Below are 23001 nucleotides of genomic sequence, written 5' to 3' on the forward strand. Positions count from 1 at the left end.
ATTACAACACCGAAACGCATGTGTAACTTCTGAGAAACTTGGTCACAACGAAATATTATGTTTCACCACACACGAGATACGAAACTTTTGCGTCATCGCGTGGATGATGATTCAATATATGCTCACTACTATTTGTTCACTAGTAATATATAGTTCATAAACTTCTACACATTACGACAACATTTATTGATACCAAAGGTTCAAGGTCGTAAACTCTTTGCTAAACATTGTTCTTCAATATATATTTAACTCACAGTGAATCCACTAATAAAACTATAGCACGAATTTAACTCTTACAATATGAAAAAGAAGACACACAAAAATTGCTGCTTAGAATGATAGTATGTTGTTTACAAAATCATATCTTTATAGTCATACTGTGCACCATATGAGTTGAAAACTTGAACATGTTGTTTTTCTTGTATATGATTACAGAATCAAGTTTGCTTCGAGCTACCATATTGCTGGCTCTTATGGTCAGTACTGATCATGGTATGAACCATATTCAGGAGATCCGGGTCTACCATAAGCTTGTGCTTCATAATATGCCTGCATGTCTTCAGGAGTCATGAATTGTGGTTCGTGGTCTGGGTCATACTCGTCTAAATATCTGCAACACAAAATATTTCCACTTTTTCTCTGAAATGCATTAAAATACAGATTTAAAAACATACGCAGGATAGCCTGATGGAACCATATGGGCAGTGAGACCATTTCTCAATGCTTCTTGCTCAAGAAATTCTTGCTTCAGGGCATTGTTGTCCATGAGTACATCTTCATCAAAGTCTAGGAAAGTAGCGCACCGGTTTTATAATATGCTTTTTTTATAACATGCTTACAAAATTGAAAGTTGGTTTATAAATATGCTACCATAACGTTTAAATGCAACTTTTGACAACAACAGGAATCAATTTATTTGAATAATGATAGTGGTACCATGAAGTGACTAATAAACTATTACTTGGCTCGTAAAGTAGAAGGTCATCGTCACGGAGATATGGAAGATCATACATATCATCTTCATCATCATCTTGCTGTTGCGTTTCCACCATCTCAATCCACTGGGAGTTGTGCCAACGAAACTTTTCCAACTTTATTCTTTTTCCCCATTCTTCATTGTATTCCTTGAATGATAACTTAATAAGTTAATTATTTTGACAAAACAGTGATATTGATTTATGCAGACTATGTTGGTATAGCTAGTTACAAATTACCATTCATACCAAATATTAAAACACGTTTTCAATGCAGCTTTTTGCAAAAATGTAGCAAACAGTGTATAATAATTGCACAGCACAATTTATCACCATTATGATATCCAATGTGTTATCACAAACTCTTCGTATTTCAGCATTTCGATCGTGCATCAAATCAATCAAATAGGCTGGTGCCTGAAATAAAAATAAACCATGCTTATTTTTCACATTTTTTAAATCTGATTGAAATCAATTAATTTTAAAGTAATTTTACTAATCACATTTTCAAAATTATGAGTACCAATGACTTTTGCTAGAATAGTTTTACAAAATTAGTTAGGACATACATAAAGAATTCGTGTTATTCGATCAATTGCCTTGTATCGAACATTGTTGTTTAATGTATACATACAATTATATAAAATGGTCGATGTAACATTTACCTGGGTTTGCGTTATGATAACTTTCCTGGTTTCCTCGTGCCATATCATCTTATAAAACACATAAGCAATTTGCAAAACTAACTCGTCATCTTCCTGTTTAACTGAATGCAGCATATGAGTTATTAGAATTGTTCAAGAACTTCAAAAAATTGTATGTAATGGCAACGGTAACAACAATTAAAAGTCCCCAAATTAAAAGTCGATAGTTATAGTGGGACCAAAGTTAAGGAATTGTCAGCTTTGAATTTGGGGTAATTATTGCTGCCTTTAAATATGTGGCTGTAACTTTAATTCAGATATTTGCATTTAACGGTCAATTTACAATTGGGAATGAAGTTTAAACTATGATATTTAAGCTAAATCCCCGGGTGTACTGATACTGGCCTCACCCATATGGAATATACTAAGAAAATAACTTCATACACACCATTTAATAATTCAATCAAAGTTTGAATGATTCCTGACTCTGCTAAGATTTCTGCACAGCTGCTGTCAGTAGATATTGTTCCGATTAAAACCACAGCTTCTAAAACCAAGTCATCTTCAACATGACCTTTTGTTACATTAGGTAAAGAATTAAATGTAAACCTTTTAAACAACATACTGTAAACAAACTCTTGAGTCCGAACACTGTCTCATGTAGAAAATTTTTCAAGGTCAACCTCAATATTCAAACTATACTACCTAGAAAAGGTAGTATGGCAATGCCAAATTGTTTAGGTATTCTTGTCTATTTGGAGGCACATTACTTTTTACCATGCTTCTTTTAATAAATGATACAAGATAATTTTAGCAGTTTGATGTAAAAAGTAAATTTAGTTTTAATTTTTTTAATAAAGTTTTATCCCAACTTTACCTGGTCTTAAAGTCTTTTGCAGAAAAGGTAATAATTCATACTTCTTAAGAATTGCTTCATAATTAATATTTTCCATGTTAAGATTTCCAAGTGTTCCTAAACATTCAATTAACAAATCTTCATCAAAACCCTTCTTAACAGCACCAGCGAATTGTCCGATGAATTCCTGTGATTGCAAAACTGATTAAACACAAAGTATTCTTTGTGAGATACAGTGACAGTATGAAAGAATTCTTCTGAAACATTAAAAATACTCAGAGTTTAAGCAACAGAATTTAAACAATGTTTACCTAAATGAACTTCTTTAGGAAAATATTTATTTTATAAAGATTGTAGTTTTGAATTTAGTGTACCTGAAGCTAGTTTTTCGTTAGCAGTTAAGCAGTTGTTCTGGTTGGTAGTTTGACAATACCAACTCACATAAAAACCATTGGTTGCAACAAATGCATTACTTTTACCCAACATTCACAGTAACCTTAGTCACACAGTACTTTATAAACTGGAAACCCAATTGTATAATAGTCATCAGTCAATAATCAGGTTAAAAGCAATAATGAACAAGGACTAGAAACAACTGGAAATTTTGCATAAAATATCTTTAGCAGGCCACTGAACTATTAAACACTTTAAACTTATCTACATTCTACTTGTGGTGCCAGTAGTATAACAAAGTTATAAATCACTTACTACAAATTTTCTCTTTATGTTTGGTCCATGCTGTGACATGTTACGCAGCATCTTCATAAGCAAAGCATCTTTAAATTTAAATGTTCGTCTAACCAGTTGTTTGAGGAAAGCCCCACCAGCACATTGCAAGATAATCTGCATATCATATAAGCATAAACTATATTTAAAAATATCTGCAAACTACATTGTTTCTATGAACAACATATTCAACTAAAGTAAACCATCCAATGATTAGTTTATATACTATTGGCAAACTGGAAATGAAACAATGATTTTTTAAATTAATGTTATAACATTTACTTCACTTTTTAAATTCTTATGTCTTATTTATATTTTTTTCATATTGAACACAATTGATAAATTGATTGCCATCTTACTTCTGTGTTCTTTGCATTGGTTGCGAGGTTTATACAAAGTGCGGCAACCTCAACATTCACGGGACCTTCAGGTGATTCAATAATCATTTTCATGAGCTGTTTATCATAAACATTATCAAGGGACGTACTAACGTAAAAAGAAAGTTTGTATATGTATAGAAATACTCATGTGTGGTATACCACCGAAGTTTCAAAAAAAATAGCCTCGAAAAAAATTGCGTAAAAAACTTGCTAAACTAAATAAAATTCTTTGTGTATATAAAACAAAAATTAAAATATCAACTTTATTATGTTTCAATTTCCAAATTGAATATAGCTACATACCAGATAATCTTGAAGACAAAGCACTTTTTCAAACTTATTTTCAACCCAAACAACTATTTTTTCTTAAGCAATTGTTACAGTAGGTACTGGTGAGACATAACAAACATTTTGTTATAAAAATTGTTAAAAACAAGCTCATAGAAGAAAAAAGTGCTAAGTTAGCACATTATGTAGCCATGAACAAACAAAAAATTTAAACATAACCAAATCTAGTTTTACAATTTTTATATATATAAAGGAGAAGCATACATTGACACTTTTCCCTATGGGCAATCCCATGCAATGTCCTGTATGTCACTTTTTTTTACTTTTAGAGGTAAATTTGCGGTTTGACACAGGTGTTTTTCAAAAGCTTAGTTGTTGTTTGAAACTTTGGTAGTCTTTTTAATTCACATTTGAGCATTTCTATCAACACGCAATTGTTTTATTTTTTGTTGGTATGCTCTTTAAGTATTATAATTTACCATTGAAATAATGAGGAAAAGCATATTGAAACAACATTAAAAAAAATAAAAAACTTTATACTACAAATTATAAAAACAAAAGATACACAAAAAGTTACCTTTGGTATACAATCAGTGTATGAAAACATTGATCTTGTTTTGTCATCAAAAGTTAGATGATAGAGAACACAAATGCTTATCGTACAATGAAAGGGGTTGTCTGTGATCAAATATTTAAATTTAATTAATTTTACAAAATGCCCAATAGTTTATCTACTAATCTACATTCTACATATAATCAAATGTAATTATGATTTTCTGAGAACAAAACAGTCTGTTTATTAGACATAAACCGAATAGAAAATACTTTCTTTGTGTTAAAAAATTAACCTAAAGCACTTTAGCTGAAAATACGGTTTTAGATGCAAATATTGTTGAGTAGCAGATAGTTCATGCAGTCATCACCACCCACTACATGTTAACAACGAGTAATGTTTCAGTTACAGTTAGTAGTGCTGATGGTATACTTACACAATATTGGGTAAAACAAAAAAATTCCACAATCATTTTTCTGCTCTCTTGTTTAAATAAGCGAAAATTAGTGTTTGTTTATTGTATTCATTCATGTGGAAACCCACCTAATGTAGAAACTATTTTGGGAAGAAAACCATTTTCCACCATTTTCTGTCGCAGCTCGGCATCGAACGTGAGGTTGAGCAACAAACGAAGGGTCAAGTTGCACAAAGCATCGTGGTCACATGACACATAAGGTTGCAACTTTACGATAATATCTTGCTGTGACTGGTATGGTAAAGAACATAATAATAATAAAGAATTACCTATACAATAGGAACGTCTTGTCAACACTGCTTTTTAATTACTGCTTTCTAATATAATAAAAATGCAGCTTGGGGGATAGGTGAATATATATATATATAATATATATTAAAATACAATTTAAATATACACGGGGAACACGGCTTTGAATTTACACCGAACTGTGGTATATCCTCCAACTTACCATCTCATTTTTATTTTCAAGAAATATGCTGAGTTTCTTAAGAAAGGAGATGATAAGAATAACAAGTTCAAGATTGCCCCGAGTTTCCAACGCTTTCATCAATATTCCAACGATGTTTCGATTCTTCATCTTCACTTCAACTCTTGAATCTTCAGCCAAGTTAAGAAGAAGATAGAAAGCAACTGGAAATATTATATTTGTTGTGCTTGTCTATATATCATACATGGTAGGGTTTTTTAGAACACAAAAGTTCAAACATAATGAGAGTACTACATATAAAACTATATTTTATAGTATCATTAATAACAGGAATGCATCAGATCGCACATAAAAATGCGGCTATATTTCCCTATTGCAAATTTAATGGTAATATGTGTCAAGTGTCTAACCCCCCATATAGGGGTTAGTTATTGAGAAGCATGAAATTCACCCTTTCAAGTTCTAACACAAATTATAATCACCCACTGTAATTTCATGTTTACCTCTTAAGAGCTGGTCTTGTTTCTTAACAAGCCCTTGGTATTTTTTCTGTGCCTTTTCAAATTCCTTTACAGCAGTTGCATCACTTTTATCACCACTTAGTTAAATAAATGATCACGTTAAGAAAAATTATTGTTTATGTCATTTTTGGATATTTAACTGATGGTACAAGAAATAAATAAAAAGGCTGTCATACTTTATGGTACACTTTAAGTAAAAATTGTAATTTGGTGCGATAAAAAGTTCCTTGTATGTTACATTAAATATTTTGACAAAGGATATTAGCTTGTCGCCTTTTTTCCACGTCTTCTTTCCAAGTTTCATGTCTTGCCAACTCATGCTCAGCTATTGACATGCACAGTGCTCCAATCTATTAAAACAAACGTACGAATAAAGCACAATTCAAATCAGCATATCCATAAAATAAAGCAAAATCCCCGAGTCATAGGCGGATACAGTGGTGCCCTCACATGCCACATTTGACACATGGGACATGGGAGTAACAAGTCACACCCCACCTTTAGAACAGCTTTTAGAATATGATTTACATTCAATGGTTATAATTTGCATTTACAGGATGCAATAAATTTAAACCAACTAACCTTATACTTTGCAATGACAGGATGGAATTGTGTGAAAGTTGAGAAGCAGAAAAAGACATACATGATGTTGGTTGATAACTCAACACTTTTCCTCCAATCTTCACGTAACACACGAGTTAAGGCTCCTAACACTGTCTCTGTGGTTGGGAGATATCAACTCATTATTAAACTAAGTTTTTTTTATATTGGAAAGTATCTAAGAAAGCTAAAGACGTTACCCAATGAACTTAACAACAACAGACCAAAAAACTAAAAAATTTACAAACTTCATAAGATGCAAAAACCATGCGAGTCAAGAATGAACGTTTTACCATGCTGAATCATTTCTTCCAAATTGTCTGGATTCCTTGTTAGTCTGAGAAGCATGCTTGAAGCTTTAATTTTGGAGGGGACATCCTCATAAAGTAATTCAATATAATCGTCAATACAGTTGATGCTGGGTTGTTCTCCCTCAAGAAGATTGCTGTCGTTCAGAAACTCAGGTGTAGGGTCAAGAAGACCTTGCAAAGATTTCTTTCCCTTTGCTGCTTTTTCAGGAGGTGCTGAAAGGGAAAATAAAGTATACTGAGTTTATAGCATGTCCATGTATTAGTATGTTAAAGGGCAAACATTAGTTAGAAATTTCCATTGCTTTTTAATATAATTTGTTTTTTGTTTGTCTTAAACTAGTCCAACAACTTTTATTAAAAACAATAGTCCATACAAACAAGTTAAAATATTAACAAGTTTAACAACTACTGGTACAACACTGTAAATATCCTACAGATAAAACATCTTACACCAAACTTTGTCATTAACATTTTATTCATTGAGTTATAAATGAAAACAAACTTGTTAATATGTAGGTGTAATTTATTATAGAAAGCTGTGACCTGAACAAACGAAAATATAAATTAAAACACTTCATTTATTGCATAGAAAACAAATTATACGTTTTCCTGTCTCTTTCCTGGTTTGAAGGTAATAGAGAAGTTGTTCCACTTCAGCAAGTTTGGAGATATGAATAAGTTTGCATCGTTCAACGACCTCTTGTGCAAGAGCTGCTATGTCTGTTGTCTCATTCAAGCTCCGAAGGCGAATACTTAATGGGAAAAAATTCATAAATTGTATTGTAACATTTCGCATTGAGGAGCGGATAATTGGATTAATAATAAAATGGTTGGTATAGGTAAACACAAACTTACTGGTTAACTGTGTTGTAAACTGAATTTATTTTTAACAATCTACAAATATTAACAATACCTAGTGAATTATAACTTATCAAATTTACTGTACAATTGTGTTAGGCCTGTATGAACACTAACTTCATATTTAGTGAACCCTGTAAAAACTGTTGCTGAACTGTTAACAACGAATCTAATAAAATGCCTGTATGTCTGTATTTCTTTCAGTAACCTCACAAAATAATCAGTGCATAAGTCCAGATTCTCATGTTATATAAAGACAAATCCAGACAAACTGTTTGAAACTGTATTATTTCCCTTGCTTACAATTTCTAAATACTAAACTCACATTTTCTCACAATGATCTTTACTTGCCACAAAATCATACCCCTCTGACTGTGGATTTTTCATTGAATCTTCGTACTCATACTTTACAACAATTGCTTGCAAGTAAGGATGAACTTCTATATCTGTGCACACTATCTCCCTGTAAAAAGAAAACCACAATAAAACTTACACTTTTTGACATTCTTTCTTTTCACCCAGCATTGGGTCCCCCAGCTCCCCAAGAATGGTGGCTTCAACCTCATAATTTACAATTATTGCTTTTTCAGTCGGATGCACATCAATGTTTCCACCTTTAACTTTTCTATAAAATTACACAGATGTAAAAACACCATTGCAGATCTTTTTATTTCCGATACGAACTAAGTTCAAGCAAGTGTATGTACAAAACCCAGCTTAAAAGTTAACAATTGGATTCCCAGTAAGATTTATATTGGTATTCCTTCATAAAATAAATTACAACATAAAGTCAATATCATTTAGTTAGTAATAGGTCGGTCAAGAAAAATAATGACAATGTTATTCATACTAAGAATGTGGACTGCGATATACATTACACAACTTGTATGGTGCAATCACACAACTTGCAGAAATCAGGAGCATTGTTTAGATCGTAAACTTATAAGAAACACTTAACAACATTTAATTGTCAAAATAAAAATTAAGTAAAACTTTACAAATTTACAAACTTTTCATCCATTTTATTTGTATTTATATTCATTTCTATCACTTGTATTAAAACACAAACATCATAGTAACATAGTTAATATAACAATCACCGTTTTAAAAATCTTGCATCTTCAGTTTGCATCATCATTCTAGCTTGTGGATCCATAACGGCTACTGCTACATTCGCCACTTATAAGTAAATACAACTCAAGACAATTTAGAAAAATGCAAATGGTTTCACAATATGGTATTATAATTTCATTGTTGTTTTAACTCATATCAAAAAACAATGGACCACACTAAAAACTATTAGCACAAAAATTATAAAATGATGCAAGACCGTCGATTGTGTATATCTTGTTAAAAATTATAAGTAAGTTTAAAATTTCTATTTTAGCCTAAACACAAATTAAAACAAAATCAACTATCAATTATTTACTTTTTTTACAGTCGCATTTGCTTTATTTCCAGCGGTCTGGATAAACAAGAAAGCTAGCACTATGTTTTCTATGGGTTTGCACTTTGCAGGCAGCATCTAAGCAAAGTACACAATTCTCAACAGTTTACTTTGATACTAGTGAGCGGAATAATAATTATTAGACACGTACTTCGCAACATACGTTACATGACATTGTGAACGTTTACGAACATAAATGGTTTTTAAACAACTTTCGAACATCCTCTTTTAATGTGTAATCCTACTGATGCTGCGAAAGACCGTGTCGAATCAACGTCGCTGGTCGAATCGATACCGTGTACATCTGTGTTACAACGACCAGAGTCGTACAAACCAGAGCCATAGAAATACCGAGTAGTCCAACCCAAAGTTAGTATAGACCAAGTTAGGAAACGGCGCTCGTGTCCGCCATTACGGAGCCCACAAAGCGTGAATCGCCCATACAAATGCATGGTCGGCATGTGTTCATTTAGTTCTTGTAAGCGATACAAAGCTAGAAAACACGTATAGCGGTTGTTTTAACATATAAAATATAATTTCTAATATAAATCTTGTTATATAATATGAAATCTAGGAATTAATGTGGAGTAAATTAGTATTTTGACTGGTTTTCGGCGTACAGTGTGGTTTAACAGGGTACTTTACGTTGGCGATTAAGACTAGCAGCAATCAGCTTAGTTTACATAATAATATATGATCGAACCTACAGAGCCATTCTTTACTACATTTATAATCCAACATGAGTGGACATGCAGCTCCCAACTGCTTAAGTACTAGCAGATAAGGTGTTCGCGTTTTCCGATTTCATAAAGACCCGGAACGCAGAAAAGGTAGCTTACTAATTCAAGCAGAGGACCAAAAATAGTAACTCAGTATTGTTTTCCTCAATGTCACTTCGATATTAGGCAAATTTTACAAAGATACCTTAAGTTTCGTTGCCGGGTATACGCGTTGAGTTTGTGAGCCAAAAAGTAAAATCACGGCAATTTACATGCAAAACTGCAGCTAGATACAACAGTTTATGGTAATGTTATGCGTTTTTGTTTGTATTTTTATATTTTAAACACGTTCTTTTATGTTTTTGGTTAGTAAACTTGATATTTTCTGTTTTTTTACTCTTGAATCGATTGAGTGTTCAATAAAAGTTGATTATTTTTGTGAGGTTTATTATTGTGATAAGATATAACATTAGTAGAAAGCCATTTTTACGCGCAGAAGTGCTTGGTTTTTAAAAAATCGCAATATTTAAACGAAAAACAGCACCCAGCAATGATAAAATCCTATGCCGTGGGCTCCGTAATGGTGGCGACTATGACGTCATAGACGCGGGACAATGGATAACAAGACTTGTTGTTTTACAATCCGTTTCCTAACTTGGTCTATACTAACTTTGGTCCAACCCATTGTTACGTAAAACACAAATTGAACGGCAATTTGGGTCCAAAATAACACAGTAGGTATAGGGAAAATGTCTGTTTTTCGGTAAATTACAGAAAAACTTGAGCCTAAAAACAAATTTAAAGGTTGAAAAATTTAAAAAACATGTGTTATTTGTTTTCTGTGTCAAAAAAAGTCAAAAATTAGAATAAGAAGCGGTTGATTTGCGACATTTTAGTCATTTAATGCGGCTAAATTTATACATTTTTTCTAAAAAAATGTTTGGTAAGGTAAATAGAAGCTGCTTTACACCTTCCCACAATAGGAAAACACAAACAAAACTTAACAAGTTCGTTTAAACCCATTGTCAAAGTCACCACTTTTGCTCTATTTTGGACACACATAGACGGCAGTTGGACTACTCGGTGTTTATACGACTCTGGTACAAACTATGGCTCTGAAAACAATTAGCTGTCAGTTTTTACCAGCATGACACTATACTACTCTAAACACTGTTTTAGAATACTTATGAGCTTAAGTGTCCCGTTAACCCCACTCTACTATATATTACAAGACCGAATTATAGGTTTGATGTTGGTAAGCCTACTCGTGTACAGAGACGTTATTAAAAATATAAAACTCGATATATATATATATATAGTAAAATCATGAATGGAATTTTCCCAACCAAAATCTTCTCTTAAACAGAACATATTGACCAGGGCTATTCCGGCCTAAACATATTCGATCTCATCTGGGCAGAATGCACTGTAGCCTATATAGTAAACAAATAATTATAAGTTCCGTCTTTGGCGTAACACTCGTTTTTATCTAAAATAGCTAGATACATCATGTTTTACTCTAAAATTTTTTTTTGCAATTTTTTTAAGACGTAATTCATATGAAAGAGATGCTATAATTTTCGTCTGTTTAAAAACTTCTTTTTTTGAAACGTACATTTACATTTTCGAAGAACATTCCATCCAAAAAGGGATGAAATCCGGTACACTCGCACGTGAAACGCTATCATCGAAAGACCAACTTTTCACCAGGAATATCGAAGAACCAGTTATCGGCAGCTTTCTGTGGAAAACAGTAATTTCTTGCAAGAGCTAATTAGTGGCAAACCGTGGCGGGAAGTTGTCTTGAAAGAAATATTTGAACATGGTTAACATATGTTCTTATAGAACTATAAGCTTATAGGCATCTTGTACTGATTATTCGAAGTTATCTTGGAGTGAATATATTGCAACGTGATAAACAATTACATCAGAAGAAGATGCTTGATTTGAACGCCGATCTTTCGTTCCATGTGTCTACTCTAACACCTTGCAGTGCACGATTGCAGCAGCTGACAGCTTCATTTTTCCATGGTGCATTGAATTACTCTTTTGATCAAATAGGCAAGAGAGAACAATTTTGTTTTAAATTATCATATTCCTACCCAAGGTAGCCTAAAGTTTTCCTACGAAAGCAGCATTCAGACATTTGATGATTATGTTCTACAATCTACAACATGCCCGACATGCCGTTTCAATAAGTTTTATTACAGTGGTATTTATAAGTGACGTGCTGCGTTCTCGAAACCATGTCAAATTATTGGTACATGGAAAATAATCCGACATTATTTGGCCGAACGTTCAGTTAAAAATACAAAGATTATAATTCATTCCCAAAAGTGGAATAATAGTGTATCAACGGTTTTATTAAAATGCGGAGACCATTTTCGTTAACAAACCGCCCAGGAGTTTTGTTGCCTTTGCATAACCAATTAAAGAAAAAACAGAATAAATGATACATAGTTTTATTTTCAAAATTATCATATGAATGAGAACGACTGTAAAAATACAGCTGACTACAAATTTCCCGATACCGACTACAGATCTAAAACAACAGTTTAGAAATTTACATAAAAACAAAGTTTCATTTGTAGTTCTTCGGTGACAAAGCCAGCATTGGATAACAAAAGTGTAAAGAATGAAATGTTTATCTCCCCTCAACTGAAAATAAAACAAACTTTGTTACTTCAGGGCAACTAGTTCTGTGAATTAAAACAAGGCTGAATTTGTCCAAAACCTACTTCAAATGTTACACCAATATAACTTACTGTAGGCGGAAATATCGATTTCATCAGGAAGTTCGGTGACATTGACCTCGAAACGATCTTGAACATCGTTTAATGTTTTCGCATCCGTTTCATCGGAGACAAAAGTGATGGCGAGACCTTTTGTACCAAATCTACCAGCTCTTGCAACCTATGCATAATGTTTGTTAATTATAACATAAACAATCAAGAATATGTATAGATGACTAGGTTTACACTACATATCCGGGCTTCTGAAATTAAATGCACTGAATTTAACCGAAAACAGCCCAGGTAAACATTTTGTGTAACTTGTTGCAGCCTCATAAAAGTTGAATGGGGTATCCACATAAATATTAAGAATGTGAACAGCAAGAGTTTTAATCATCGGCAAGCAGCAGAAAGCGGTGACTTTCAATACCACTTACTCTGTGCAGGTAAGTATCAGAATCCTCTGGCATGTCATAGTTGAAAACGATGTTCACTCTTTCAATATCCATACCTCGCCCAAATAGGTTTGTAGCAACAAGAATACGTCGTTCAAAGTTCTGAAAACAAATTTATATTTAATTTATTTTGCTTGCTATGAATTCGAATATTATCAGGTATACATTAATGAAGTTCCAATATAAGATATTTCACATTAAGCAAATTTTACCTTAAACAGTTGGTATCTACTGAGTCTTTCTTCTTGGTTCATTGCACGATGTATATCAATCGCAGGAAAGTTTTGTTCTTTTAATAATTGAGCCAAAGCCATGCACCTCTGCACTGACTTCACAAATATCACCACCTTTACAACAGTTACAAATATTGCAAACTTTGATAAAAAAAATTGTCATATAAACTGGCAACCATTTTTGGACCCTTACCTTACAACAGACAATACACTTTACAATGGAATAAACTTCCTTTACAATATACCATGCAACCAATAAACAGCAAGTTTATCTATCAGTACAAACAGTTTTAACACATACCTGATTAAACTCCAATGCATCAAGGAGGTCAAACAACTTTCTATTCTTTTCATTGTCTTTCAACTTGACATAATGTTGTTGAAGACCATGCAAGGTGAGCTTTGCTTCATCATCAACATAAACTTCCATTGGCTACAACAAAATCATTTAATTTAATGTGTTAAATACTTTAAGTTAAATTTTGCTCAAACATCTGTTTAATTGCTATTTCCTTGCCCATGATGCAAAACCAAAGTCATTAAACAAATGTAGGACTAGAAACGAAGTTAAAAATTATAAGTTTTACTGTATGTTAGTTTTTATAGCTACATTAATTAGTAATGACAACTGGGAAGTTCCGCTGGCAAGTTGGCAGCAAAGAACATTTGCTTCAATTTTCAATCATCCATTTTCATTCTCCCTCCAACGTATCCACGAAGCTGAAGTCCATCGCCAATTTCACCAATTGAGACGGGGGAGCAATATGTTGGGTGTGTGTGGAGTAAGGGGTAGGTGTGTAAGGTGTTGGTAGGGTTAGGTAGAAGGAAAAGGTTTGTTTGGGTGTGACTTGGTGTATTTTTAGGGAAATTGTATAATATTTGTGAATGTGGTATGATAGAGAATAGATGCATCAAGAAAACTTTCATTTTGGACATCAGAAATTATAACCCAATGACCCCCCTGGACTTTCATCCGAATGACCCCCCGGGACAAGATCATGGTCAAGAATTGATTGCCGAGACATATCAATGATATGTGTTGACTCTATGTTGAAAGAACTAAGCTGCTGCAGTTGCAGACTTTCTAATTACATCTTGCATGAACTTCTTGCACACTGGTCGGATATCTTTGCTGAGCGTGGCACTAAACATCATCACTTGCTTCTCATGGGGAGTAAGACGGAAGATATCTTGAACATCACGTCGCATATCTGTGAATAGGAAAAAAATGTTAATTACAATTAAATTTAACTAGGGAACCAATTAGTTTTTACTAATTTAATTGTTGAAAAGTATAGTGACCACATAGACAAACAAGCTTTATTATGTGGTGGATAGCATTTCAATGATTTTCGAGACAATAAGCACACAATAAGCATTGTATCCAATCATACGCCATATCATGTGACTCTAGTCTCGGTTATTATTTATATAACATTTGAATAACCAATTTTGATTTTTGAACTTGAACTACATTACCTGAAATTTTTTTTTGAAATTTGAAACTACATTACCTAATTGTTCCAACATTTTATCACACTCGTCAAGAATAAAATGTTTGACATTTTTTAAGGTGAGTGATTTTGAGCGAATGAGTGCCAAGAGACGACCAGGTGTACCAACAACAATATGAGGGCAGTTGTTCTTCAACGTTGTTTGATCTTTGGTGATTGGCAAGCCACCGAAAAACACAGCCACCTGTTATAGAAGGTAAACTTTACAAATCCATCCAAACAAATTAACCCCACTCCACCCAGTACAAAAAGTATTAAAATTACCTTAATGGTGGGCATGTACTTGGAGAAACGTTCGTATTCTTTACTGATTTGGAAGGCCAGTTCTCGAGTATGGCACATTACCAACACAGATACCTGTAAATAAAATGTTAGAACATTTTAATTAAAAAACTATGCAAGTTAACAAACCTGGCCATCCACAGGTTCAAGTTGTTGTAATGTGGCGAGCACAAACACTGCAGTTTTCCCCATACCAGATTTAGCTTGACAGAGCACATCCATACCAAGTACAGCTTGCGGAATGCATTCATTTTGAACTGTTAATATCAAATTTTAAAAATGTTTAAGCAAAAATCAATCAACTGCAGTCTTGTGTTGAAATTTTCCCTTTTATTCGAGAAAGTAATTTTTCTAATCAAATAAACATTATAGCAGGTTGTAAAGAAAAATATTGAATTTTCTAAGAAATCACACAATTTTGTGGATCAGAAAAAATACAAGCATAGGTTGTTAGTATTAATAATATAAAACTTAAATAAAATACACACAAAAATCTATTAATGAATAATATTAATCGAGGATATATCAGCACATTTGAAAAAAAAATTTAAAAAGTTTCACACACCTTCTGAAGGATGCTCAAAACCGCAGTCAACAATAGCTCTCAATAACTCTGGTTTCAAAAGAAAATCTCTAAAACCAGAGCTATGTATTGAGACGTATGTTCCCTTGACATCTTTTTTTGCATCTTTTTTATCTGTTGAGATTTCTTGAGTAGTTTCATGTTCTTCTTCGTCGTAGTCAAGTAATTCTTCTGCTTCAGTCATGTTTGTAGTATATTTTCTACGTAATTTAAAGGTTAGCGAAATAGAAGGTTTGTCAAGCGGTAAAATCTTAGATTTTACCTAAATAATATATAATATAATCTACAAAATATATTAAACATATCAGTATTAACAGGAGTTAAAAAAAAACTTAAAAATAAAGAATACGTACCGGATTCAGCTAGATAAAAAACGACGTCCACCCACAGATTCAAACTGTTAGAAATGGCGGTTTTCCACACACGCGTCAAAGGATATGACGTAATTTCACATCCGGGTTCGCGGTCACGTGATACCCATGGAAATAATATACGGTGGGGAAATTTAAAAAAGCGGAATTTTTAATTATCCCAAAATAGTTGCATTTTTTGTAAAACACCAAATTAATAACCCATAAACACTGGTAATTCGTTCAAAGTTTGAATCTCTCTGCCTAAACAGAAACATTTTGTACTACATCCTAACAAGAACGGGGACAATTAAAATGTTGACACAGTCAGAGCGTTGAGATAAAACACGTTATACATGGCGGGAATTTCATACATTACATATAAACGTAGTTTAATAAAACAACTTCTTTATTAAACCATGATATGAATGAGAGACATTAATAAGAGTTACGACGTTGGTTAAAACTAAACTAACCATACTGTAGAAAATGTTTATATGGATTTGGTTATCACAAAGCGCGGTTCAACTACAGTCGTTAACTCTAAAATAGCAAAAGAATACAAATACTGCCAAACCGGTTTTTATAAACATCGGAAAATACCGACCAACGTCCAAGCATTATGTAATTATCTATGGTCCAAGCACGTCATAATCACATAAGACATGCAGTCACTTTCTTACATATCAATGTAAAGATAATACAGTCAACCCCGCTTAACCGGACCACATCGGGACCAAGCCAAACTGGTCCGATTAAGCGAGGTTGACTGTAGTTCCTTTTCCTTGTTTTTAAATATTGTTTACCTGTCATTAATGCAATATTCGTTATTAAGTGTTAGTTTACTTCTTCCCCAAACAATTTCACTTCATATGTCAACTTTTATTTACTGACAAGTCAATTCGTTTATTATTCAGTTATAAATATACAGCTTTTCAACAGTTTTCCATTTATTACAACTTTTTTGTAGAGTTAAAAAAAGGAAATACAGTTTTACTTTTACCTGGAACATTTCACATTTAGCAAATATAATAGCTGTAAAATAAATTCACTGATTACATAACTAAGGCATGTTCTATCTAAAATTGTAAATGAACGATTCATATGTTATAAAACAGCAAATTAAACCACATATAAACATTAAACAATACTAGAATTATTATTTTATATATATTTAATTTTAAGTATGGGTATACCATTACTAATAGCATTCACAGTAACATAAACTCATTGCACAAGACGATAATTAGCATATTGAAAGTACTTGTTGTAAAGGTGTTAAATATTTTAAAGCAATTTTTAAACAGCACTTAATGTACACACACAAAAAGTTGTTGTTTTTGTAACAAGTTTTTTGATAAAAGATAAATATAATATAACAGGATACTTTAAATATCTCTACTCAGGTAAGGTTATCTGTACCAATGGCTTACAGACCATTTTTTGAATGTTTTAAAAGGTAGAGATTGGTAAGAGAGATTTACATTCCTTGGTAAACTTGAAGTTGTTGCTGTTAACATAATTGCAATAATTCCCTTTAGTTATAGCAAGTTTATAATAGGTTTCCATGATCAATGTGTTGGAACTTAGCGCAAAAATGATTGAAACCCACTTATTTGATTAATTTCTTTTTGTCACAAATAAAATGTCATGTGTAGAAACAACGATGAAAATCTTTACCAATTTCTATTAAACTCAATAAGGCAACATGATAAGAAATTTTATCCCTAATGTGTGAATGCATAGGAAATTTGGTTGGCACTTGGTTGACATACAGATCATGAAAACACTGCCCAAGAGATTCAGCTTATAATGTTCGTACTTTCCTCTGAAATATCATAGATGTAACTTTCATACAAAGATTTGTTATTCCCAAGCAACAGAGTCATGATCCCAACCCCAACCGTCCTCAACCTGGAAAGGTAAGTTATATAAACATTACTTAATTCAAATATATTGTTAATTATTTGTATTTTTATCTAAATAACATTATTGTAATACGTGTTTATAAATAGTTTTAAAATTTTATCTCGGGTAATTGAAATTATTTTTATTAAAAAAACATTTACAAATTTAGTTTTAATATTTCACATTTGGTATCATTACAGCTACGACCTAAACACCTACATAAATAACTATTCATCAAACTTACATTCGTATCATCGACAGCATTAAATGCTGTTATAAGACTTCCACGGCCACTATCTACAGATCGAATCTCAGAATTTTCGCCGACATCTGTTCGTTTCTGGGAAGCATTGCCACCAAGGGCTGCACTCAGCGGAGATAAACTTGTTATTTCTGGCTCCATCTCAGCAAAAAAATGCATTTCATTAAGTGGAGGTTTGATGGTTTTTTTTACCGTGATTTCAAACTCTTCACCGAGGCGTGTTGGAGTTGTATGATTGCTCCTTGTGTTTAATGCTTTCTTTGGAATTGAATTGTTTACAGTTGCCGACTGCTTTTGTTTTGACTTGGAATCAGTTGATTTCTTTTTCAGCTGCAACTTGTTGTTTGTTTTTTTAACTGTTTGTGAAAGAGTTTTCTTGGGACTTAAAACAGCCTGTTCTTGATCATTTTGTGTTGAGGATGTTGCTGAAACTTCTGCTTTTGAAAGAAGTTCATTATTTTCATCTTCATTAGGCCATGGTGACTTTTCCTTTGGCAACTCAGGAGGTTCTATTTTATCTGGGGTTTCAAAATCAGGCCACTCATCGTGAGCTTCATCGTCAGAACTTGCCCATTTCTCAACTTCAGGTTCCCTCACAACTTGTTGATTCTCTTTCACATTGAGCGTCTGTTTCCTCTCAACTGCAGCAGTAATGTCTTTAGTGGGAAGTGTTGTATGTGGAACTCTGTCCAAGGATACCTGAAAAACAAATGTGTTTGGTGATAAACTCTAAAATGCTAAGTATACAATGTTGTAGGTGTTACTTATAAGTGAACAACAGCATAAGTGAACAACAAAGTGTCTGCTAACTAGTTGTTATAAATGTGATTGCCAACTAGTTTTTAAATAACTAAAGCTCTGATCTATATCTATGAACTAAACCTTTGACCAACTTGATGAAATAAAACAAATTGTCAACCTTTGAATGATTTTCAATGGAAGAAGCCATCTCTCTCTGTTTCCTTTGAACTTCTTCTTCAGATGTTGAATGCTTCTCCGACCTCATTTTTGCAAGCTCCAGAAGAGTAAGTTTTCTTTCTTTTTTCTTTTCCTCTTGTTTTCGAACCAATTTCTTCCTTGGTGGAAGTTTTACTTCAAACGCCAAAGATTGACTCTCGTTCAAAGCTCGGCCATCAAACTAAGAAATTTAATGCAATTCAATTTTAACTGTTAACCAAGCAAACTTAGTGTTAAAACTAAAACAAAATAATTTTAAAAATAAACAAGCTAAACGAATTTAAAACACACTTTAGGAACGCCGTGACTGAATATTTTTTCTCTTTCTTCACCAACAATGACATCTCCACCAACCACAGGCACGGCATCAGCAAGTGCTCGGAGACTTCCTTGTACAAGCTGGTTGTTGCTGTCACTTAAACCCAACAGTATCTGTAAATTATACCTTGTTTATATAGAATACTTTAGCAGGACAAAATTTAAAAAAAATGTTCAGACATAAAAAATATTCTAAATAAACTCAAATTTTTCAAGAAAAAAAACAACAGGATTTTTTACCAGCAAAATAATGGCAGAATATAAAATAAGACTCACAGTTTTATACAAAAGCCGGTGCTACAGTAATAGTTAAAATCACGACATAATTAGCCAAGTTACATTCATCGATTTAACAATAATAATCCAGTAACATAGCAAAAAGAAAACTACTCACTTCAGGTAACACTACATTGTTTAAAACAGATTTTTCAAAAAGATGAACATATTTTGAGAAATTCTCCACAAGAATCATTCGAACATGGATGAGACGAGATTGGAATAATTCAACAATCTTAGGAATAACGTGACGAGCGAAGGTACTTTCAGGTAAGACTCCACCCTGCCCATCTGAATTTAAATTATTAGTAAGGTCTGCTATATGTTGTTATTTATGAGTTTATAACAAGATGTAATATGTAAAGCCTATACTCATAGGCGTAAAGTTTTACTAAACGTTAGGGTTGCAAAAACCAGAAAAAAACAAAGTCTTCGCGCCTACGGTTTGCAACCCTTTGTTTTCGGTTTGCAACCCTTTAAATATGTGCTTTGTAAACGCTCATACAAACGAAAATGTATTCAGAATTACTTAGGGATGAGACAAATTAAAATTACGCAGGTTCGGCAAGTCCGTGTAATGAGAAACGGTCGAATCCGATTGCCTGGCAAGTGACGTCACAGTAGTTATGTCGCATGCGCCCTTCGTCAAGCCCGCACGAGTGTGTGGTTATCTTACAAATGAAGACCCGTCCGTCGGAAACAGTAGGTTTCCAGAACGAAATATCGCGGAAATAAACTGCCTAAAATGTTTACAACACTGCTTTATATTTATATACAATGTTTTCCTCAGGCAAGCAGAATGTTTATTACGAAATAGTAGGGATTCACACGTGGATTCATTGCATCATAATAGCGGTTGTTTGAACCTGGCAATTGATTACGACATAATAGTAATTCACACGTTGATCATTTACGTCATAATAGTGATTCACACGTGAATTATTTAGCAAACAGGAGTTTAAATACCAGTTGAACGCACTTGTGTAGTGAATGACGCATTGGTATTAACATATTTTAATGTAAAAGAAGTTTGTTCGCAGAAATAATGGCGTCTTCGTTTGGTCGAACTTAATTACTTACGCATTATTAGTCCGAAGAAAATCAAAGGGTTGCTAGGCAACCCCGTAACTTTACGCCAGTGCCTATACTACTAGAATCTAGATAGTGCTTAATCGTGACATTGAAAAAATTAAAGTGTAGTTTGATTTAGCCTGTATAGTATTTTTAATATCATTATCATTATATCAATTTGCATTTACTAAACTAAATATGGTGAGTTTAGTCTATCTATATTCTGTACACATGCGCACCTATGATGCATGTACACAGAAATGGATGTTGGTTGAAAGCAAGTATGAAATGATGCACTAGGACTAAGTACACTGAGTTTGAATACAGATATATATTTCATAAACAGAAATAATTCAAAAACTCATATGTATTATCCTTACAATCAACAGTGTAACAAGTTTGATTAAAAAAAGTTAATTCAATGTCAAACCTTTAGGTCTTTTTGTAACTGTTTCTCCAACAGGACAAAGAATATGTTGTATGACATGTTTGACTGCATATTGATCCGACAATATAACTGGTGTTAGAAGTAGAGGTATAATTCTCTTTGCTACCACCTCGGCAAATATATGACTATCTTTTAACTTCAGTAAGAGCATTCTGTGTGAAGAACAAAAAAAGTTTTTTCATAAAACAATCAATATAGATTTTTTACAAAAATATGACAAAATCAACTAATATAAATGAGCAGGCCACTTGGTTTTATTTTATGAATTTGTTACATTTCAAATCATATCTAGTGTCTACCGTATCTGTAAAAGTTGGCGCGTAAGTAAAAAAGGTTGAAAACATAAACAGCATATGAGCATTTATATTTTAACTAAATGAGTCCGGAAGTAAACTTACTGAAAGAATTCCTCTTTTTCCCGAGCACTTTTTAATGTCACAGACTGAAGAAAGTTGACAATATTAATATAAGTTGAATGTAGTATCGGCATAGAGATAACTTCAGTCATGGTTGGACGATTCTCATAATCCGAACGAATAATATCTTCGATGTGTTCCGATACTTTTGCCTGGTGATAAAAATCACTATTTAAACATATATTTGTTCATTATTTTTTACTAGTATTTGGCACATTAAGTGGTACTACAAATAAATAAATTTAGATACTTTGATGTTGTTGTTTTATATCCTTATGTTAAGATTACACATAGTCAGAGCATAAAGTTTTATATCCTTATGTTAAGAACACATAGTCAGAGCATAAAGTGCTCATGTACTGCATGCTTACTAAGTTTACAACTTGACGCAATTGTGTCATAATTTTAATTATTTAATAATCTGGAATCATTACAAAGTTCTCAATAAACCTCAATTAATGCTATTGAACATCAAATTATCAACATGCAGTCACCATCATAACATAACTTTAATAATGTTAAAGTTAATACTTGCTTGCGTACTTTAGTAAGTAAAGTGGCAAATCTGAGTTGATCTGCATAATGTTGAAGTAGAATACCGAATGCATACACATCTCTGCAATGAGCATGTTCATTCTTGTGAGGAAGCTTTAATTTGTTTCCTTGGGCCTGTTGCAAACATATGGTCAAACTTATTACTTAAACTAAACAAAAATTTGACCCTTTGACAGCAAACTACAGGAAACCTTTAACAAAATAGTCGTTATCTACACTCTACACATCTACTTAATTTTTTTAACTAAAGCAAACATATTGGCTAAAACATTTCTATTAACAATTCTCCTGCATCTCGATCTCGGTAGTTTAACAATTAACATGATTACCTCAATATCTTATTATGTTTAATATTTATACAGAAAAAAATTGTAACCAACAGGCAACAACAGTACATTTCACCAAAAATATGTCTGTACCACCACTGGCGTCGATTTATATGGTGCAGGGTATGCAGGCCTACCCTGACAATTTTGCAGGGGTTGCAGCAACCCCTGGATTTTCAAATTATTAAAGGAAATTATTCTTAAATTCTTCTTAAATAAATATATTTAACTTTATCAAACAATTACTTTATAGTAGTTACGCAACACCTTCATTCTCCCAACGCATAAACTAGCCGTTTTTGTACCCTGCGCGGTTACCTATAACGGCTGCGTGTTACGTCAGACAAGTGTTTACGTCACATTGATAATCGCAAAATCGCCAATTGTTACAGTAACAATTATATTATTGTGTGAGAATGTAATGTTTACTAGTCATTTCTACCTTTTAAATTTTGTCTAACGTCTACTTCCAAAGCTGCTTTTCTCCCGAAGGCAATTCGAATTAAACTTAAAACACGCGGACCAGGAGAAAA

The 23001-nt window shown here is 32.9% G+C and overlaps 3 protein-coding genes across 4 annotated transcripts in view; all 3 read right to left on the reverse strand.

Moving 5' to 3' along the window:
• Positions 1-162: 162 nt before the first annotated feature.
• Positions 163-8913, reverse strand: LOC100179824 (kinesin-associated protein 3). 2 transcript variants are annotated; one of them, XM_026836882.1, is made up of 19 exons: positions 8717-8913; positions 8110-8241; positions 7362-7510; positions 6741-6971; positions 6430-6566; positions 6110-6197; positions 5830-5925; positions 5348-5529; positions 4965-5127; positions 4446-4546; positions 3560-3655; positions 3183-3317; positions 2496-2661; positions 2067-2192; positions 1640-1740; positions 1308-1391; positions 962-1124; positions 675-786; positions 163-610 (listed from the first exon to the last, which is right to left on the reverse strand). In XM_026836882.1, exons 1-19 carry the CDS (start codon positions 8770-8772, stop codon positions 478-480), a joined length of 2451 nt encoding a protein of 816 aa, XP_026692683.1. In that variant the 5' UTR covers positions 8773-8913; the 3' UTR covers positions 163-477. The 2 variants fall into 2 exon arrangements, with proteins under 2 accessions (XP_026692683.1, XP_018668779.1); XM_018813234.2 differs by having other exon boundaries at positions 5830-5928.
• Positions 8914-12228: 3315 nt separating this feature from the next.
• LOC100182155 (spliceosome RNA helicase DDX39B) lies at positions 12229-16058 on the reverse strand. The gene is made up of 11 exons (XM_026834816.1): positions 15935-16058; positions 15564-15781; positions 15128-15255; positions 14981-15073; positions 14717-14900; positions 14295-14413; positions 13504-13635; positions 13182-13316; positions 12952-13071; positions 12548-12695; positions 12229-12440 (listed from the first exon to the last, which is right to left on the reverse strand). Exons 2-11 carry the CDS (start codon positions 15763-15765, stop codon positions 12427-12429), a joined length of 1275 nt encoding a protein of 424 aa, XP_026690617.1. The 5' UTR covers positions 15766-15781; positions 15935-16058; the 3' UTR covers positions 12229-12426.
• Positions 16059-16797: 739 nt separating this feature from the next.
• The window catches only part of LOC100179773 (protein-associating with the carboxyl-terminal domain of ezrin), an 8351-nt gene continuing 2147 nt past the window's right edge, over positions 16798-23001 (reverse strand). Inside the window, exons 4-11 of the mRNA XM_002127390.5 lie at positions 22131-22256; positions 21570-21739; positions 21154-21323; positions 19771-19943; positions 19350-19490; positions 19021-19239; positions 18084-18800; positions 16798-17845 (exon numbers count right to left, since the gene is read on the reverse strand). Coding sequence (XP_002127426.5) covers positions 17798-17845; positions 18084-18800; positions 19021-19239; positions 19350-19490; positions 19771-19943; positions 21154-21323; positions 21570-21739; positions 22131-22256 — 1764 coding nt within the window. The 3' untranslated portion in view covers positions 16798-17797. The remainder of the gene's footprint in view (positions 17846-18083; positions 18801-19020; positions 19240-19349; positions 19491-19770; positions 19944-21153; positions 21324-21569; positions 21740-22130; positions 22257-23001) is intronic.

The sequence above is a fragment of the Ciona intestinalis genome, chromosome 1 (assembly GCF_000224145.3).
Source record: "Ciona intestinalis chromosome 1, KH, whole genome shotgun sequence".
In the NCBI taxonomy this organism is placed as follows: Eukaryota; Metazoa; Chordata; class Ascidiacea; order Phlebobranchia; family Cionidae; genus Ciona; species Ciona intestinalis.